The sequence below is a fragment of the Triplophysa rosa genome, linkage group LG1 (assembly GCF_024868665.1).
Source record: "Triplophysa rosa linkage group LG1, Trosa_1v2, whole genome shotgun sequence".
Lineage (NCBI taxonomy): Eukaryota > Metazoa > Chordata > Actinopteri > Cypriniformes > Nemacheilidae > Triplophysa > Triplophysa rosa.
The window spans coordinates 38,229,375-38,248,094 of NC_079890.1; the positions used below are offsets into that span (position 1 = coordinate 38,229,375).

At 38.1% G+C, this 18,720-nt stretch overlaps 1 protein-coding gene across 1 annotated transcript in view; it reads left to right on the forward strand.

Annotated features, from left to right (window-relative positions):
* The first annotated feature begins 6,422 nt into the window (after positions 1-6,422).
* Positions 6,423-18,720, forward strand: part of mrc1a (mannose receptor, C type 1a) — a 46,410-nt gene continuing 34,112 nt past the window's right edge. The window contains exons 1-3 of the mRNA XM_057349249.1: positions 6,423-6,584; positions 6,968-7,369; positions 9,146-9,319. Of these exons, the coding sequence (XP_057205232.1) occupies positions 6,512-6,584; positions 6,968-7,369; positions 9,146-9,319 (649 nt within the window). The 5' untranslated portion in view covers positions 6,423-6,511. The remainder of the gene's footprint in view (positions 6,585-6,967; positions 7,370-9,145; positions 9,320-18,720) is intronic.

Consider the following 18,720-nt stretch of genomic DNA (forward strand, 5'->3'; position numbering starts at 1 on the left):
GTATCCTTATGATTGGTTCCCACCTTGGTAACCCATGACCTTCCCTAGGTGGACCTCCACCTCGCGGTAAACTACTTCAGTCCACACATTTTTCCCATGAGTTCTCCCCTAAACGGCGAGACCATCTCCACTAAAGCTCCTCCCTACGGTAGGGTGTGGTCTCTGTAGCGCATCCCCCATTTGAGGAAGTAGCGCTTACCCAGTGGCCTTACGGTACCGGGCGACTTCTCGCTGTTAGAGAAACAAGGCCGCCGCCTGTGAGGGCCGAAGGCAGGGGCCTTCCCACCTTCAAAAGAAGCTCTGGGACCCCTACCTATCCACTGGTAGGTTACAATTTCGCGGTAGCGCTCACGGCTGACATGCCCAGGCCAGTCACCGTTGCTTCGCTAGAGATTGTGACGGCACAGCGTCGTGGCGTTTTCCATGGGAACCCCATCTGTCGGCTCGACACAACGTTGAGAGACCGACAGAAAGGGAACGTCTTGGTTACGGATGTAACCTCAGTTCCCTGATGGAGGGAATGAGACGTTGTGTCCCTTATGCCACAACGCGTGCTGCCCGCTGCAGCAGTCGTGAGAGGTCTCAGGCTCCTCAGAACAAAGGTGAATGAATGAAGCACGCCATCTCCCTTTTATACCCGGATATCCGGGGGCAGAGTCCGGCATGCAAATTTCATTCTAAACCAGTGTTTCTCAACTGGGCCCAAAAGTGGGTCGCAAGACCGTTCTAAGTGGGTCGCGGAGTGAACAGTCCAAGAAAAACATCAACAACAAAAAACATAATTCTAAATATTTTTCTGATGCGAGACTTATTAGAAAAATGTGTGTTAAAGCTGTTGGCAGATGCCTAATGCCCCCTTCATACCGCCCGCAACAAAGCTCATTTGTTTCAATAGTAGCCTAGCAACATCCAGTGACATCCAGCGACACGAGCGACAATGACCGTTGGCGACAGGAAGTGGGCGTGTCTAGCGACTTGACAAAGTTGAGATTTTATGCAAATGATGAGTGACTTTCGGGAGCGACTACCAATAGGAGTTCAGTAGCGGAGCTCACGTCAGCCGCCTCTCGTCCTTTACTGCAGGGTTTGTTTATAGACGTTTATAGGACAACTAAAGCTAGGAACGCCTTCTAACAATCCTCGTAGCTAAAGACTGGCGACACACAGCGATGTGGCTGGCGGTCTGAATGCAGCTTGAGCAAGTGAGTGCTCGCTGTCCCAATTCAATATCTGCGTTTATGTGAGATGTTGGCAGGCTGAATGTCAGTGTCGTTATTCTATCGTTATTTTCTTTAAAGATGGGGTAACATGCTATTTCATGCATTCTGACTTTACACTGTTAAACGTGCTGGTTTCTCATGCTTAACATGGTCAACTTGTTCAAAGAAGAATTGGACGTATGACGTTAAAAAAAGAGTTGTAGTATTTCTGTGCTTGATGCACTCCCCCAGCACTTCAACTTGTTTCGGAAAGTTTTTTATAAGTCTGGATTCCTGTTTCATAACAGGGATCCGATTCCTTTTATTGGGCAATTCTTCTGGAAAAGCACACCCACGGCAAGGAGAAAGAAGGTAAGTCAAACTAAGTCACATGTCTGTGTTTTGTTGGAAATCGGCATAATGTAAACAACACGAAGGGATTAATGCGATGATGTATTGTGTGCTCATGCTGTAGTTCCGTCCCCCCTGCCCGCCTCCAGCAGCTCATGTTTTTCCGGAAATAATCGTACAGCTGTATCTATCTTTTATAAATGTGATCAAACTAAATACTCTTCGAAGATATACGACGTATGCAATACTACTGTATAGGTACTCAAGATTAATATGAGATTGGCAGAAACGGCGTGTGTTACCCCATCTTTAAAGTAAAGTACCTAAGAATCACATAACTTGTTTTATGTTAGCTGGGAAGGATTTACATGAAGGTATGATATTCATATTCATCTTTCATTAACAGTTCATGTTATGTTAGTATTCACCATGGTAACTCTTCTTTCCATAACCCCAAAATGCCATGTTATTTTCGCTTTGTGTTGTTTTGTATATGGTTATATTACGGTTGTGGCTCAAAACCAACTATTTTATTAAAAAACTATTTGAGACTGCTATTTAATTGCCTTATCCTTAACTTATAGGCTGTTCATATTCAAGAATTAGTCATATTAGTCACAAATGTTTGTTAGTATTTTAGTATTAGTCACTCGTTTTTTTTTTAAACAAACTACGTATGATGATGTCATGCATCCTAAAAAGTGGGTCGCAGCTTGATGACCATTAGAAAATGTTGGTCCCTTGGCCAAACCAGTGGAGGACCATAGTACAGGAATATCTATTTGGTTTTATATTGTATGTATGCTTGAGGTTGTATAGTGAGCTTGAATAGTGATCAACTGCAGTTTTTTATTTGATGGCATCAGTAATGTTGTTGTTCTTTCTTTGGCTTATATGTGCTTTTGTCTCATGTGCCTCTTTCCTCATCATCAGTTCTCAGGTAAATTTATGTTGTAGAAAATGATTCTCAATTTTCCGTTCGGTTGATTTTGTTTGTCCTTTAAATGTGGATTTTATATAATTGCAACTATAATATTTTAGAAACTACTATAAGAAATGAAATAAGAAAAAGGTGGAAAATATTGCCTTTATCCTTGTCTGAAAAAATAACTACTATTCAAATGAATGTTCTCCCGAGATTTTTATTTTTGTTTCAAAATCTACCTGGTTTTATACATTTTAGTCATTTCAAAAGGTGGCATAGTATGTTTAGGAAATTTATTTGGGATGAGGGGAAACCAAGAGTAAAACTTAAGGTTTTACAAAATAGTAAGGAAAAGGGGGGTTTATCTTTGCCAAATTTGGAATATTACTATTATGCCGCCCAGATCAAGCCAATTCTGTGCTGGATGCAAGAGGATAATACATCAAAGTGGAAATTGACATTAAGTACATTCATATTTTGTGGGACAAAGGAAAAGGTGAATATAAAATTTTATTGTACGGGTGAAACTTTAAAATGTTAGAGAAGAATTTGTAAAGTGATGAAAATCTGTGAACATGAGATGGTTTTATTAAGAGAAATAGTAAGAGATCCAGATTTCAAACCAAATACTTTTTAAAGTGTATTTAAGGTTTGGGCTAGCAAAGGACTAAAAAGGTTTTATCAAATTCATGGAGATAATGAGATGCAGACATTTGAGAGTATTGTCAGGGTTCTGGTAGACGGAGAGCACACCACGGAGGTAGATAAGAAAAAGGAGTTTATTTCAAAAACAGGAATATCCAAAAACAGGTTATTTCAAAAACAGGTAAGTATACTTATCGGGGTAAAGAATTGCAGTGAAGACAACAAGACTGAACAGGGAAGAACAAAAAGGTGCAAACTTAAATAGAATCCTGATGATGTGATGCAGGTGTGGACTAATCAAAAATGGTGGATGTGCGGTGCATGCTGGGAAACTGAGTTCAGAACTCCGGGGAGAGGGAACAGGTGAAGCGAGCTGGCGGTGACGACATGGGGGGCGTGGCCGGTGGTGCTGAAACCGTTACAAGTATCAAGAAAAAAAAAAGTATCAATGAAATCGTTTTATAAATATCTACAAATAAGAAGTTTTTTAAAAGATGAGATTAAATGAAAGAATATAGACAATATTCATCCCCTGTTGCGACTTATGATTAAAGTCAGCAAAAGTAGAGTAGATAAAAGACATGTAATTAATACATTCAAAGAAATTAAGGATGTGGGTCTATATAATATGAAAACAAAATGGGAAATTGAATTAGACAATAAAATAACAGATCAGGATTGGAAAAGAAGTTTAAAAGAAAATGCAAGAACTACACAATCTCCTTATTGGCAAGAATATGCTTGGAAAATTAATATGCAATATTTTATAACACCAGAAATATCTTCTAAATATAATAATTTATCTTTAGATGCTGGAGAAGTTGCAAAGCACATTACACTCATATATGTTTTACTTGTAAAATAATAAAAATGTTTTGGACTGAAGTTATCCAGGTAATAGAATACATTTTTAAGAAATCAAATATAATAAAGACACAAAATGTGGTTTTGGATATAGGACCTATGCTACTTGGTAAATATGAGTTATATCTGTTTAGAAAACTGAGAATTACAGCTGTTAAAGCAATAACAAAACTGTGGCGAAGGCAAGAATCCCCAGTCTTTAATGATTGACTTACTTTCTGAAGTACACTCTATGGAGAGGATCACATATGAACTTAGAAATAAAAGTAAACATTTTGAAAAGATATGGACACCTCTAATATCAAGGTATATATTATGAAATAAAGGGATACATTTTATATAACTACTTTTGACATAAACTTGCCTCCCTTATGTAAATATGTAGAATATTATAAATATATACTGTATATGTACTGTATATATTATTTTATTTTCTCTTAGATATGAACATAGATCTACGAGTAGATGTATAGTATGTTTATTATTATTATTTTATATATATATGTATATTGTTAATAATCAAAAAATAAAAATGTGTGCCATTATAAGAGTTTGAAACGAATGTCAGAATGCTTCTAATGTTGAAAGGTGCTTACGAATGTAGTGGTTTTATGTTTTTATTATTATTATTATTATACATTTATTTTTCTGTCTTCCCCCCCCTCTCTTTCGTTTTGGGTGGAGGGTATACCACAAGATAAAATAATATATATATAAATATAGTATTAAACAAAGTAGAAGGAAATAATTAAAGATAACCATTGTGAACTATATATATGTCTTTTAAGGATTCTTTTTGTTATAGAATTGTAATATATATGTTTTGAAATGAGAGGCATAATAAAGTATAAAAAAAATAAATGTGGATTTTATTTTACTCAACAATTCCTATATATCATATTATGGAACAACAGGATATCTATCTTTTTGATAACAATGAGATTAATTTAAGATCAATTAAGACCCCCTTTTCTCTTGGAAAAGATCTTAAAGTCCCAGTGAAATAAAAAATGACAATTCTTATTTTTTATGAAATATTGCAGAGTTTATAATGAATAGTTTATCAATGGTTCATTTTCTTTTAAAAATTCATGTACCCTCATAATCTTCAATTAAAATCTGAAAATGCACTTCCGCCCTGAAATGACGTAAATTAGACGGCTTGGGCGGAGCATCCGTTAACTCCTCCCCTTCAACTGTTAGTCTGCTGCTAGTTTCATAAATGCAAGCCACGCCCACTAATGTTCTTTTGGAACTAAAAGCGATCGCAACTTCCGGTTTACAGGGACTTTAAGAATCTGTGCTCAGATTATAAAATCTATTGGATTTAAAATATTGTAGCTATTTTATTCATAATCACACACTGATTAAATCGACTTTTATCATGTAAGTCTCATTAAACTTTTGCTAATGTTAAGGCTCTACAATACTGAATAAACACAGAATGGCTTCATATGTTTTTTAAATAATAGCAATCTAATATATTTACAGATTATCACCAAATATTTGAGGTTGAATAGGACTTGAGTAACATACATGCTTTCCTCATGCAAGCGACTGAAATCCCAATGCAGAAATCCCTATCCGGAGCGATATTCCAACAACAAACTGACTGCGGCATAAATTGATTTACAGAGGAAAACCCAACTGCATTTTTAAAACACACTCTGTCTCTTTCATGTTTTTATGTGTTGATTAGAAATGTGGATAGTCAGATGTGAGTTAAGGGGAGAATATTAAACAACAGAATAACTGAACTAAAAACAAAAGATAAAAAAAGAGCAAAGTAAAGTGATGCGTTCACTTAATCATCAATAAATGAAGAAAAACAGAAAGAAAGTGTTCAAGCCTACATCTGACACATGCTTTATTTTGTTTAGATGTATTTTTTTCTTACTGATTGGTTTGGTCGTAGCACAAAAACATTTAAAGGTTTTAAATAGTTTCTTTCACCTTAACTTTCATGTCCTTCTGTTTGTGATTTTATGCACATGATTGAATTCAGACAGGAAACAGGATTTCCATATGACAGTATGTCAAACCTCTGAAGCCTGAACCTCTTATTTCCTTCTTGCTGAGCTTCATCTTCTCCAGAACTGCCATTGTGTCTGGAATATCACCAAATCAGCATTTTCACCCCTGTTGAAAGAAAGACACAAGTAAACATGATCTCTCTTCTCTTCTCTTCTCTTCTCTTCTCTTCTCTTCTCTTCTCTTCTCTTCTCTTCTCTTCTCTTCTCTTCTCTTTTCTCTCTTCTCTTCTCTTCTCTTCTCTTCTCTTCTCTTCTCTTCTCTTCTCTTCTCTCTTTTTATGTTGAGTTGAGCGGTGAAGGTGGTTGGACAGGCTTGTTAACTACAACCACACCAATTTCCTAAACCTACTCCAACCCCCCTTTATGCCTCCCTCTCCCCTCGAGCACATGACAGGATAGAAGTGTTAAAGTCTGTCAAGAGTGAATATAAGTGTGTTAGTCTTCAAACACAAGCTGGATTCCTTCATGTGCGGATCACAAGTGAATGTTCAGATATGAAGACGTCTCGTGTTCTGCTGTTTGTTTTCATTTGTTTGTTTGTTTGGTTACAGCCGTCCAGTCAAACAGGTATGACATCCATCTAACATCTATTTTATGTTTTCATATGAGCAACTAAAAATGGTGTGAATGAATGTTTACTAAACATTTAAATATATCTTATTTTGATGTACATATTAACAAGATTCTCTATAATAATAAGGTTGGTTGGGACACTTGCCAATCATCACAATGTCCCAATAAAGCTGAATTCATGATTCATATTTGTTTTTTTAAATACGTTCATATATTTTTTAAGCTTTTTAATGTTTTGACAATGAGTTCTGCTTGTCAGTGGATCTCTAGGATCATGTCTGGATGCTGTAGGTTTTAAAGAATGTCTTAAAGAATAGTGCTCATGTGGTATGGAATAACATTTTACAATGTTTGATATGCTGTATTTTTGTGTATAGACTCCGGCTCTTTTCTGATCTACAACAAGGATCACAACAAATGTGTGAATGTGGTCACTGCCAATGTGGTGCAGACGGCAGCGTGTGATGTCTCTTCTGACGCTCAGCGTTTCCGATGGGTTTCATCTTCAAGAATCATCAGCGTCTCTCTTAAACTCTGCTTGGGAGCTCAAGACATCAAAGACTGGATGAAGATTATTCTTCTGCCCTGTACAGAACACAGTCCTCTACAGACCTGGGAATGTAAGAACGAGACCTTGTTTGGATTAAAAGATCAAGCGTTACACCTGAACTACGGCAATCGACAGGAGCCAAATATGATGCTGTTTAGTGGAAGTGGCGGTTGGAGTCACTGGCAGATTTATGGGAGTCAAGACGATCTGTGTTCTCATGGATATCAAGGTATAAACATTCACAATACTGGTAAAACTTTACATTAAGGTTCCCTTTATAATGCATTTATAAATATGTTCATTAATTATTAATAAATCATTTACAAATGCATTATAAAGCAGTTATAACTGCATAAATAAAAAGGGGGATTCTAACAAAATACCTGGCAAATAGTGAGACATTTTTAACTCACATGTTATAAATGCTTAATAAATGTATTTATTCATTATTTATTTGCAAAATAGGCTGTCAGACAGGAGACTGTAGGGTGTTATGTTGGCTTTTCTTATTATTGTATATTATTATTGTATATTTCATATCTTATATCACTTTTCAAACCATGTTGCTTACTTGATCCCACTCCGAATGTCTTCCGGTGCTTTCCAGAATGCCTTCAGATCATGATGCTTATCCAAAGCAGTTTTTTCTTGCTAACCAAGATAAATTCATCAAACTTTTGATCACTTTTTAACACTAATTGCACAAAGGTAGTCATAAACGTTGTTTTATTAATGATTCAATTACTTCCAATAGTTAAATCAAAACCAGAAAAGATTTATTTATTATTTATTGTAGAAACGGAATGCTTGCTCACAAGGCTACATCTCTGATGTGAATCATATATTTAGAAGCATTGACTTCCCATGGAAGTGCACTTTAAAGAAAAGTGGATGCCTGTTAAGTGTTCATTCACAACTTCAAAACACCAAACTTGAATTTTTTTTAAGAATCTTCTGTCTGACAGCCTATTTTGCAAACAACATCAAGATAATAATGAATCTGCTTTCGAGTCAAACAAATAATGAATAAATACATTTATTAAGCATTTATAACATGTGGGTTAAAAATGTCTCACTATTTGGCAGGTATTTTGTTAGAACCCCCTTTTTATTCATGCAGTTATAACTGCTTTATAATGCATTTGTAAATGACTTCTTAATAATTAATGAACACATTTATAGATGTGTTACCACAATACTAAACTCCAATATTGTTTTGAAAGCTCTCTAGGATTCTCTTCAGAGTGATGTGTATCAGGTCTAGTTTTGGAAAGTTACCAATTCTTGCAGCTCGAACAGTAGAACATTGCATTAGAAACACAAGGTTGAAAAGTCCAAATGAACACGTGTACTTAAAAGATGTATAGTCTCAATGCAATGTAAGTTCATTTGAATGAAATAATCTCCCAAATGCAGAGGGCTTACCTCACACAAAACTAACACGTATCATTGAACAAGAAAATGTTTTTATTAATGGTTAATACAACACTGATAACTTTATAAATAATTGAAATAAACAATTATATAAATGTATAAACAATTTTTTAAAAATTGTTTAGGCTACAGTAAATATCCGCTACCGTTCAAAAGTTTAGGGTCACTTACTCATTTACTCCCCCCCCCAGGTTTTATAATAATAGTAAACACGTCAAAACATTAAAATAAAACATCTAAAATAAATGATAAACTCTATGTTTGATCATCTGTAGTGTGTAGTCTTCACAGAAATGTTCTCTTTTCATTTTTTGATGGCTGATCATTATTCAGTCCAAGTCATCTTCTTCAACAATACGAAATACATTCTTGTTTTGTAATGAAAGAAACTATAATGTTTGCGAAATTATATTGTTGTCTACACAAAGTTCCAGACATTTAAGGAACACCTTCAAACGGTTTGTGAAGTCAAGAGAGACATTTCACTCAAGTGATCCAAAACCTTTGAACGGTTGTGTACATATACTGTATAATATTTATTTCTCTTTCCTGTAATTATTTTATCCTGTAGAGATTTATACTCTGGCTGGGAATTCATTTGGAAAACCATGTCAGTTCCCATTTAAGTTTAATGATAAGTGGTTCGCCGAGTGTATCGTGGAGGGAAGATCAGACGGCCGACTGTGGTGTTCAACTGAGACAGATTATGACACGGACAAGAAATGGGGCTTCTGTCCAACCAAAGGTAAGAACACAAAATACACACCTTATTTAGAAGTTTATAGTATTAAATGCAATTATTAAATTATGCTAACAAATATTTAAATAACAGTTGTGTAAAAAGCTGTAAATTACACTTGTTTTAATAAAAAGTAAAATTGCTACTTCTGCAATTATGTAAAGTCCCCTCACTATACAGCTGAGAGAGAGAGAGAGAGTGAGAGAGAGAGAGAGAGAGAGAGAGAGAGAGAGAGAAGTAGGGTGGGACAGTGATCCAGTAAGTGGTGTTTTGTATCAGAGGAACACACAGTCAGTATTGACGTGGCATCAAGCTCGAACCAGCTGCCGACATCAAGATGCAGATCTTCTCAGTATATCAGAACTCCACGAGCAGTCTTATATAGCAGGTACATTCACATCTTCTGTACACACACACACATTTTCTTCTTCTATTTGGATCCACAAGACAAGCAACAAAAATGGAATCCAAATACCTTGGGAACTCAGTTTGCAAGATGACAGGTACTCACGGATAACATACATTCACAACTGCTTATATTAATAACATTTAGGGTAGACAAAACATCTTTGTTTCCATATTTGCATACTCCCTATAATGGCTGCGACTGAACAACATTTTGCAAGTTTTTTTGCTTTTTTTTGCAATCCACTCAACTGCAGTCCTTTGGTCACATTTTTACGCATATGACCTAAACTTCCAAACACTAAAGTAATTAACTTACAATGACAGTCAAGTTGATGGATAGCTTCAACCAATGGCTGATATTTCAGTAGTTTGGAAAGATAACAGGTATCCAAATACAGATCAAAACAACAGCCAACCTCAATGATAAATACAGAGCTCAAAGCCTTGTTTACAATCACAATGTCAGGAGTATTTTGAATGTTTTTAAGCAACTAGAGAGAATTTTTGCAATACGGCTCCCCCATGTGATTGATAAGCGCAATTGTCTGTTACCAGTGTTGTAAATAATGTCACTGTATAAACTTCCCGCGTGAATTTGTTCAGTAAGCCGGTGGAACCTGCGAATGCAGAAACGTCATTTAGAAACCATTTTGCACTCTACCACAGCCAGGGGATGGGAGGGGGTTTGTGTACCGACCCGAAACACGAAACTTACAGAGTGTGGTTTTAGCCGCTAGGAGGCTGCTCAGGCAGCAGCATCAGTAGAATTCATCTGGTTAACAGTTGTTCAAATACTGAAATTATTTTAGACACATTATTTTAAGGTCGAAAAACTACATAGGGTTGCTTTAAAATAGTCTCTGTCAACTATGTTGTGATGGAACCAGTTCAATTCAACAGTAGTATGTTGGTCAATCTTACTGTTTTTATGTATTGTTTCCAAATCCTTTTCAATCAGATCAGCCAGGCGATCGTGTCTGGCCATATACAGTCCTTTATAACTGTTTCATTTTCCTGTTGATTTTGATGTAACAGGCAAATGGGGTTGAAATTTGATGGACAGCTTGTACATAGTTGGAAGACTTTGTAATCGTGCTTTAATCATAAAAATTTGAATATCCTCTGAGATCGAAAACATTTGTCAAGGCAGAATGGGATACTGAGTGGTCAGCTGATTGGAGAAATGCATTTTGGGTTCTTTTGAGGTGAAAAAGTGAAGCTCTTACATTGTTGGTCAGTAGTTGACAAGGTTCACTTTCAGTATTGAGTACCGCTCGAGCAGAGATATGCGAGTCTGTTACTACAGTATCGCACAGAAGTGAGTACACCCCTCACATTTTTGTGAATATTTTATTATATCTTTTCATGTGACAACACTTAAGAAGGGACACTTTGCTACAGTGTAAAGTCACCAGAGCTTCACTGGTTGCCACTGGAGTCCTCTTCCACTCCTCCATGACGACATCACAGAGCTGGTGGATGTTAGAGACGTTGCGCTCCTCCACCTTCCATTTGAGGATGCCCCACAGATGCTCAATAGGGTTTAGGAATGGAGACATGCTTGGCCAGTCCATCACCTTTACCATCAGCTTCTTTAGCAAGGCAGTGGTCGACTTGGAGGTGTGTTTGGGGTCGTTATCATGTTGGAATACTGCCCTGCGGCCCAGTCTCTGAAGGGAGGGGATCATGCTTTGCTTCAGTATGTCACAGTACATGTTGACATTCATGGTTCACTCAATGACAGCAGATGTAAATTAGCTATTAGCTAACTCTGGTGCAATTACTTTTAATTGTGCATTGTCCCTGTAAAAATAAACAATAAAGTAAAGTAAATGAACTGTTGCTCCCCAGTGCCGGCAGCACTCATGAAGCCCCAGACCATGACGCTCCCACCACCATGCTTGACTGTAGGCAAGACACACTTGTCTTTGTACTCCTCACCTGATTGCCGCCACACAAGCTTGACACCATCTGAACCAAATAAGTTTATCTTGGTCTCATCAGACCACAGGTCATGGTTCCAGTAATCCATGTCCTTAGTCTGCTTGTCTTCAGCAAACTGTTTGAGGGCATTCTTGTGCATCATCTTTAGAAGAGGCTTCCTTCTGGGACGACAGCCATGCAGACCAATTTGATGCAGTGTGCGGCGTATGGTCTGAGCACTGACAGGCTGACCCCAAACCCCTTCAACCTCTGCAGCAATGCTGGCAGCACTCATACGTCTATTTCCCAAAGACAACCTCTGGATATGATGCTGAGCATGTGCACTCAACTTCTTTGGTCAACCATGGCGAGGCCTGTTCTGAGTGGAACCTGTCCTGTTAAACTGCTGTATGGTCTTGGCCACTGTGCTGCAGCTCAGTTTCAGGGTCTTGGCAATCTTCTTATAGCCTAGGCCATCTTTATGTAGAGCAACAATTCTTTTTTTCAGATCCTCAGAGAGTTCTTTGCCATGAGGTGCCATGTTGAACTTCCAGTGACCAGTAGGGCTGTAGTCAAGTCCACCTTAGTCGAGTCCAAGACCAGGACTAGTCGAGACCGAGTCAAGACAGAGTCTAAAGAGGTTCGAGTCAAAGTCCAAGTCCAAGTCCAAAGAGGTTTGATTCCAAGTCAAGACCGCGTCCAAATGAGACGGTCAAGACAGACACAGAAAAAAGAACCCTCTTCAAAAATCAAGACCACATACTTTATTTGCAATGATCAAAAAGCGGATCAAATTAGATCATTTTATTTACTGTAGGTATAGCAATTTCACCAGTCACATGAAGCCGAAGTGCAACTTCAGATTTTCCTGTCTTTTTATTGTAGTGTAACAATCACATTCTGGGCTGCCAAAGGAAAATGTTCCCATTCTCAGCTTGTTGACTTGTCAGTGTTAACTGCATTGAATCAACATCACTTTTGCCATGGCAATGAATGTTGAAAGAACGTAGAAGTTTCAACAAACATCATTATTGTGATCAGTATTTTCTTTCGTTGGGTTTTTGATTCTTGTGTTTTAACTTTAGGTTTTCATTGTCTGTTATAACAGTGTGCTAAAATACAATTGTTGAGGCACAGTATCACAGTAACAGTTTAATTTGGCACAGTATCTTAGCGTTGAGAACCAGAACACTCAAATCAGTCATTTAGTATCTTTTTTTACAGCTTGAAACCCATCACAAAAAGTAACCTACTCCAAGAGGAAAGAGTATTAACTTAATGAAGGTCAAGAGTCCAACTAAAGCAAACATATATGCTTCATCAAAGGTTTTGTTTGGAAGGAGAAAATATCATCGGACTCGGTCGAGACCAACTAGAACATTTGTCGAGTCCAATGATCGAGTCCGAGACAAGTCTGAGTGCAGATACCAACGAGTCCAAGTCAAGTCCGAGACTAAAGAAAACCGCCTTGAGTCCGGACTCAAGTACTACAGCACTGGTGACCAGTATGAGCGAGTGAGAGCGATAACACCCAATTTAACACACCTGCTCCCCATTTACACCTGAGACCTTGTAACACTAACGAATCACATGACACCGGGGAAGGAAAATGGCTAATTGGGCCCAATTTGGACATTTTCACTTAGGGTGTACTCACTTTTGTTGCCAGCGGTTTAGAAATTAATGGCTGTGTGCAAATTTACACCGTTATACAAGCCGTACACTCACTACTTTATATTATAGCAAAGTTTAATTTCTTCTGTGTTGTCACATGAAAAGATATGATAAAATATTTACAAAATGTGAGGGGTGTACTCACTTCTGTGAGATACTGTATGTTCTCATTAAGGGCCACTACCACCCCGTCAGGTCCCTGCCAAGAGAACTGCAGTCCTGTACGCTGGCAAAGATCACTTAAATCCAGCCAATCAGAGTTTACACCAAATTGGTTTGCTTCGATGTCCAGTTTTCCATTTGGTTTTAATTTAAATCTAAGAAACTTAGGCTCATTGCGCGTGGCGGCCGGTATCTTGCACTGTTGTAGATGTAGAAAAAGTGACTCACTTGCCAGCTCTCTGACAGATGTGTCGCTGTTATTCAGCATGTTAAGAAGATGACCTATTCTGGATGCAGTATAGATCCATTCAATGTTTGGGACTCCTCTGCCTCGGCGCGACTGGTCCAGACGCACACGCACACACACTGTACACATGTCATTATTTTATGTACTTTATATTTCAGGTTTGACAGATCACATGGGTTCTGTTCTTTGGATCGGACTGAACAGTCTTGACTTTGAGAGCGGCTGGCAATGGAGTAATGGAAACCCATTCAGATATCTCAACTGGGCTCCTGGTACGTCACGTGTATCTAGAAAAAGCAGCTGAATGGCGTGTAGATGATGTCAATGTTGGTATTGTTTGACTGTAGGTCACCCGTCTCTGGAGCCGGGTCTGAACTGTGCTGCATTAAACGCTGCTAAAGCCTCAAAGTGGGAAAGTTTGTCCTGCAGTAAGAAGTTGGGCTACATCTGCCGCAAGGGCAATTCAACAGAGATCACACCTTCAACAGGTACAACACGCACACNGAGGACCCCTATGTGACAGCAGTATTCTCAAAACGGGTGTAGTAGTTAGTGCTTTGGGCATGACATTGGCAGGTAGGTGGTTTGAAGTCCCGGTCCTCTTTGACTTTGTTTCTCATTGAACATAGGAGAAACTCCCCTCACAGCAACATTCTTAGTTGTCATGAATGCACATATAGTGAAAAACAATAAGTTTGATCCCTGCTCACATGCAACACGGTTTGTCTCATCGAGCATTTATTCATATTTACAGAGACATGCAAAACTGTCAAGGCCACACACTACATGTTACACATGACAGGATTATATTTAAAGCAGGTTGGAGGTAATTTTGGGACAGGATCTGTTTTTCATACCTGTCACGTTTCTACCCCCCTGTTAAACTTATTGCGTGGATGCATATATTGCCAGAAACAATTCGTTTGATGCATGCTCACAAGCAACACTGTATGCCTCATAAAGCAATCATACATATTTACACATATGCTAAAATTCCCAGCCCATGCACACTACATGTTTCACATGACAGGATTATATTTAAAAGGTGTTTGGGTTCATTTTGGGCTGGATCTGTTTCACTCAACTGCCAGGATTCTTCTTCATTTAAACGTATGCATGGATGCATTCATAGTCCAGTACAATTAGTATTGTGCATGCACACAAGCAACACTCAGTGCTTAATTTTTTCCGAAACAAGCGGATCCGGATCCGGCACTTCCGAACTCCGATCCGGTACATGATTTGGCAGATCCCGCTCCTCAAGCGCTAGTGGAAAACGTTCGCTCTGACCTGTTGCGTGCATATATTCAATTAAAAAGCACTCGTAATAATTATGATGGAAATAACTATTTTATTTTGATAATGAACAGGCTGTCATGTTGCTGCAAGGTGAAATATTGTTTGTGCACACCAGCGCAATCGCTTGAGCTTTTACTTATAACGGAAGGAACAACTCGAAAAAACTCTGGGAATATTTATGGTCAAACAGATAAGACTGCATATGTATGTCATTCGAAAGGAATGCTGCACACTTGGACTAAAAACAAAACTTTGCGCTTTTTGAAAAATAGAGAAAATTTACAGGATGTGCTCTGTCATCTCCTTTCCTTGATCTCATTTGTGGAGCGCTGCGCCTCACAAACTGAACCAATTTCAGCAGCATATTGTCACCATTTTTTCCCTTTCGTTTTGTTAATCTGTTAACTGTCAAATATTTGCGTATTCCACGAATACATAACCTTTAAACGTTGATGCACTTCTAAAATGTGGGAAGTCTTCTGACGCGTAGGCATGCACATCGCATGCTTGCATTATATATTGAATGGGACTTGTCGTGATGGACACTTCAGAGAGAGATATTTGTTTTGTTGGACAAGTTTTATTAAATGCTGCGAAGAGACGGAGAAGAACTGATGAAATACGGTTATCAGATGATTAGATGCGTAATATGCCTAATTTGTTATACACATTAGCCTCCACCAGCACGCGCTCGCGCACAAAATTCCTGTTTAATTTAAGTTTGATGTTAAACTTCTGAATTGTACACAAATGTTGAGGGCTGTGTTTTTGGTGTTTTACAAGCACAACATTTATTTATCATAAATTAAATATGACAATTAACTGCTTCCATCACCTTAACGGGCATTTGAACTAAGGTAAACTTGAGATAAAATCTGCGTCTAGCACGTTCAATTTCTTTGGTAATTCTGAGATTATTTCCGCATTTCCGTTTCCATTTAGGCTTTCTTATGCGCATTTTCAAAATGTAAATAGTTGTATAGAAAGCCGCACAAAAATTGCCCATTCCGTTACTGCTCCACACCCCACTAACTTGCCAGATCTGCAATGCCCCCTTGTTCCAGCACCACAGAATTGACAAATTAAGCACCGGCAACACTGTATGTTTCATGAAGCATTTATTCATATTTACATAGACATTCTAAAATTTCATGGCCACACACACTAAATGTTACACGTGACAGAATAATTTTTCAGGGAGGAGGGTAAATCGGCCAACTGCTGTAGTGGTTAGTGCTTTGGGTTTTACATTGGCAGGTTGGTGGTGTGAAGCCCTGGTCCTGTCATGGTTCTGCCTCATCTTGTCTTGCTTTTCTTGACCTAGCGGCAAAACCATGATAGAACCTCTTGTTTTATGTGGAGAGTGACGTTTTGTCCCTGTTGGTCTTCCACTCTCCGGTGTGGCGTCTCTGTTCCCGCCCTTTCGTCTCCTCATTATTGTTTGTTAGCTAGTTCATGCCCCGCACCTGCTTCCTCTTGATTTGTCCCCTTTATAAGGTCCCTGTGTTTTCTGTCCTATGCTGGAGTATTGTTCTGTTGCGTTGTGTTTGTGTCATGTGGGTGAGTTACTGGTCTGTAGTTAGATTAGTTTATTGTGGTTTTGTCAAGTGTTGTTATTATTTCTAGTCTAGTTAGTCCCTGTCCTTGTTGCTATGTCTTGTTATGTTCCCCCACGTGGGTCTTTGTTTTGATTTTTTTAGTTATAATTAAAGTCTGTCTTGTTAACCCCTTACCCGCTGTCTGCACTTGGGTCCTCTGTCCATGTATCCATGTCTCTCACCACCCACATGCGTGACAGGTCCTCTTTGGCTTTGTTTCTCGTTGAACATAAGGGAACCTCCCGTGACAGCAACATTCTTAGTTGTCATGGATGCACATATAGTGAAAAACAATTAGTTTGATCCCTGCTCACAAGCAACACTGTTTGTCTCATCGAGCATTTATTCCTATTTACAGAGACTGATGTGGAAAAATAGATCTTGAAGTTCAAAAAATCTCTCAGACAAAGAAGGTTCAGGTGTCAAGGAGTTAACTTTATATGATCAGGCCAAACAAAGTGAGATGTCCTCAGTCATCTGAAAACTTGGTGTTTTCCAGCCTGCAGTTATAGTGAAACTTAGGAAAGGAGGTGCTTTCCTAAACCAATCAGGTAAATTGCCTTTATCTTTTATTTTTTATTATCCAATCATTCTTGTCTGCCACTATTTTCTAGGCAACAAGGTTTGTATCTAATGGTGGAATGTTGACTTTTACTTGGTTTTTAAAAATATGTTTTCCTGTTGGCACCAGTTTTCAGGCCTCAAAGTGAACAACATATTCGACCTTCTAAACTTTATCTAGGTCAGGCCTCAAACAGGCCTCAAAGACATCACTGGATTTTGTATTGCTGAAATCTGTTCTATACTTGGTTAAAATACTTAAAATATATTTATGTGATCAAACAACACTCAATCAATGCTTAAGTATACTGATTATATAATTAAATTATTAAATCATCTTCATATATTCACTTATAGCACTCAATCATTGGTCTGATTATTAACACATCTATGGTAATATCATTCCTATGAATACTTCTTATAACTGGGATGTACAACAGAGCCCAACTGCAAGTGCAACAACAACAAAACAGTAAATTATTCACAATAAGACATGCAAAAATATCAAGGCAACACACGCTACATGTTACACATGACAGGATAATATTTAAAGGAGGTAATTTTGGGACAGAATCTGTTTTCCTACCCGTCACGTTTCTACCCTCGAAAACTTATGCATGGATGCATATATAGCCAGAAACAGTAAGTTTGATGCATGCTCACAAGCAACGCTGTGTGTCTCATAAAGCATTTATTCCTATTTACACAGACAGGCTAAAATTCCCAGCCCACACACACTACATGTTACACATGACAGGATTATTTTTAAAAGGTGTTGGGGCTGGTTCTTTTTTACTCAACCTCCAGGATTCTACTCCCTTTAAACTTGTGCATGGATGCATTCATAGTCCAGTACAATTAGTATGATGCATGCACACAAGCAACACTCAGGGCTTAATTTTTTCCGGAACAGGCGGATCCAGCACTTCCGAACTCCTCATTTGGCACAACCCGCTCCACAAGCGCTAGTGGAAAACGTTTCTGCTGACCTTTTGCGTGCATATATTCAATTAAAACGCAGGTACAATAATTATAATGGCAATAACTATTTTATTTTGAGAATGAACAGGCTGTCAAATTATGCAATGTGAAATTGTTGTGTGTGCACCAGCGCAATCGCTTGAGCTGTTACTAATAACGGCAGGAACAACTAAAAAAAAAACTCTAGGGATATTCATGGTCAAACAGATATGATTGAGTATGTATGTCATTCGATAGGAATGCTGCACACTTGGACTAAAAACAAAACTTTGTGCTTTTGCAAAATTGAGAAAATTTACAGGATGCGCTCTGTCATCTCGTTTCCTTGATCTCATTTGTGGAGCACTGCGCCTCACAAACAGAACCAATTTCAGCAGCATATTGTCATCATTTTTTCCCTTTCATTTTGTTAATCTGTTAATTGTCAAATATTTGGAGTTTTCCTCGAATACATAGCCTATAAACATTGATGCACTTCTGAAATGTGGGAAGTCTTCTGACGCGTAGGCATGCACATCGCATGCTTGCATCATGTATTGAATGGGACTTGTCGT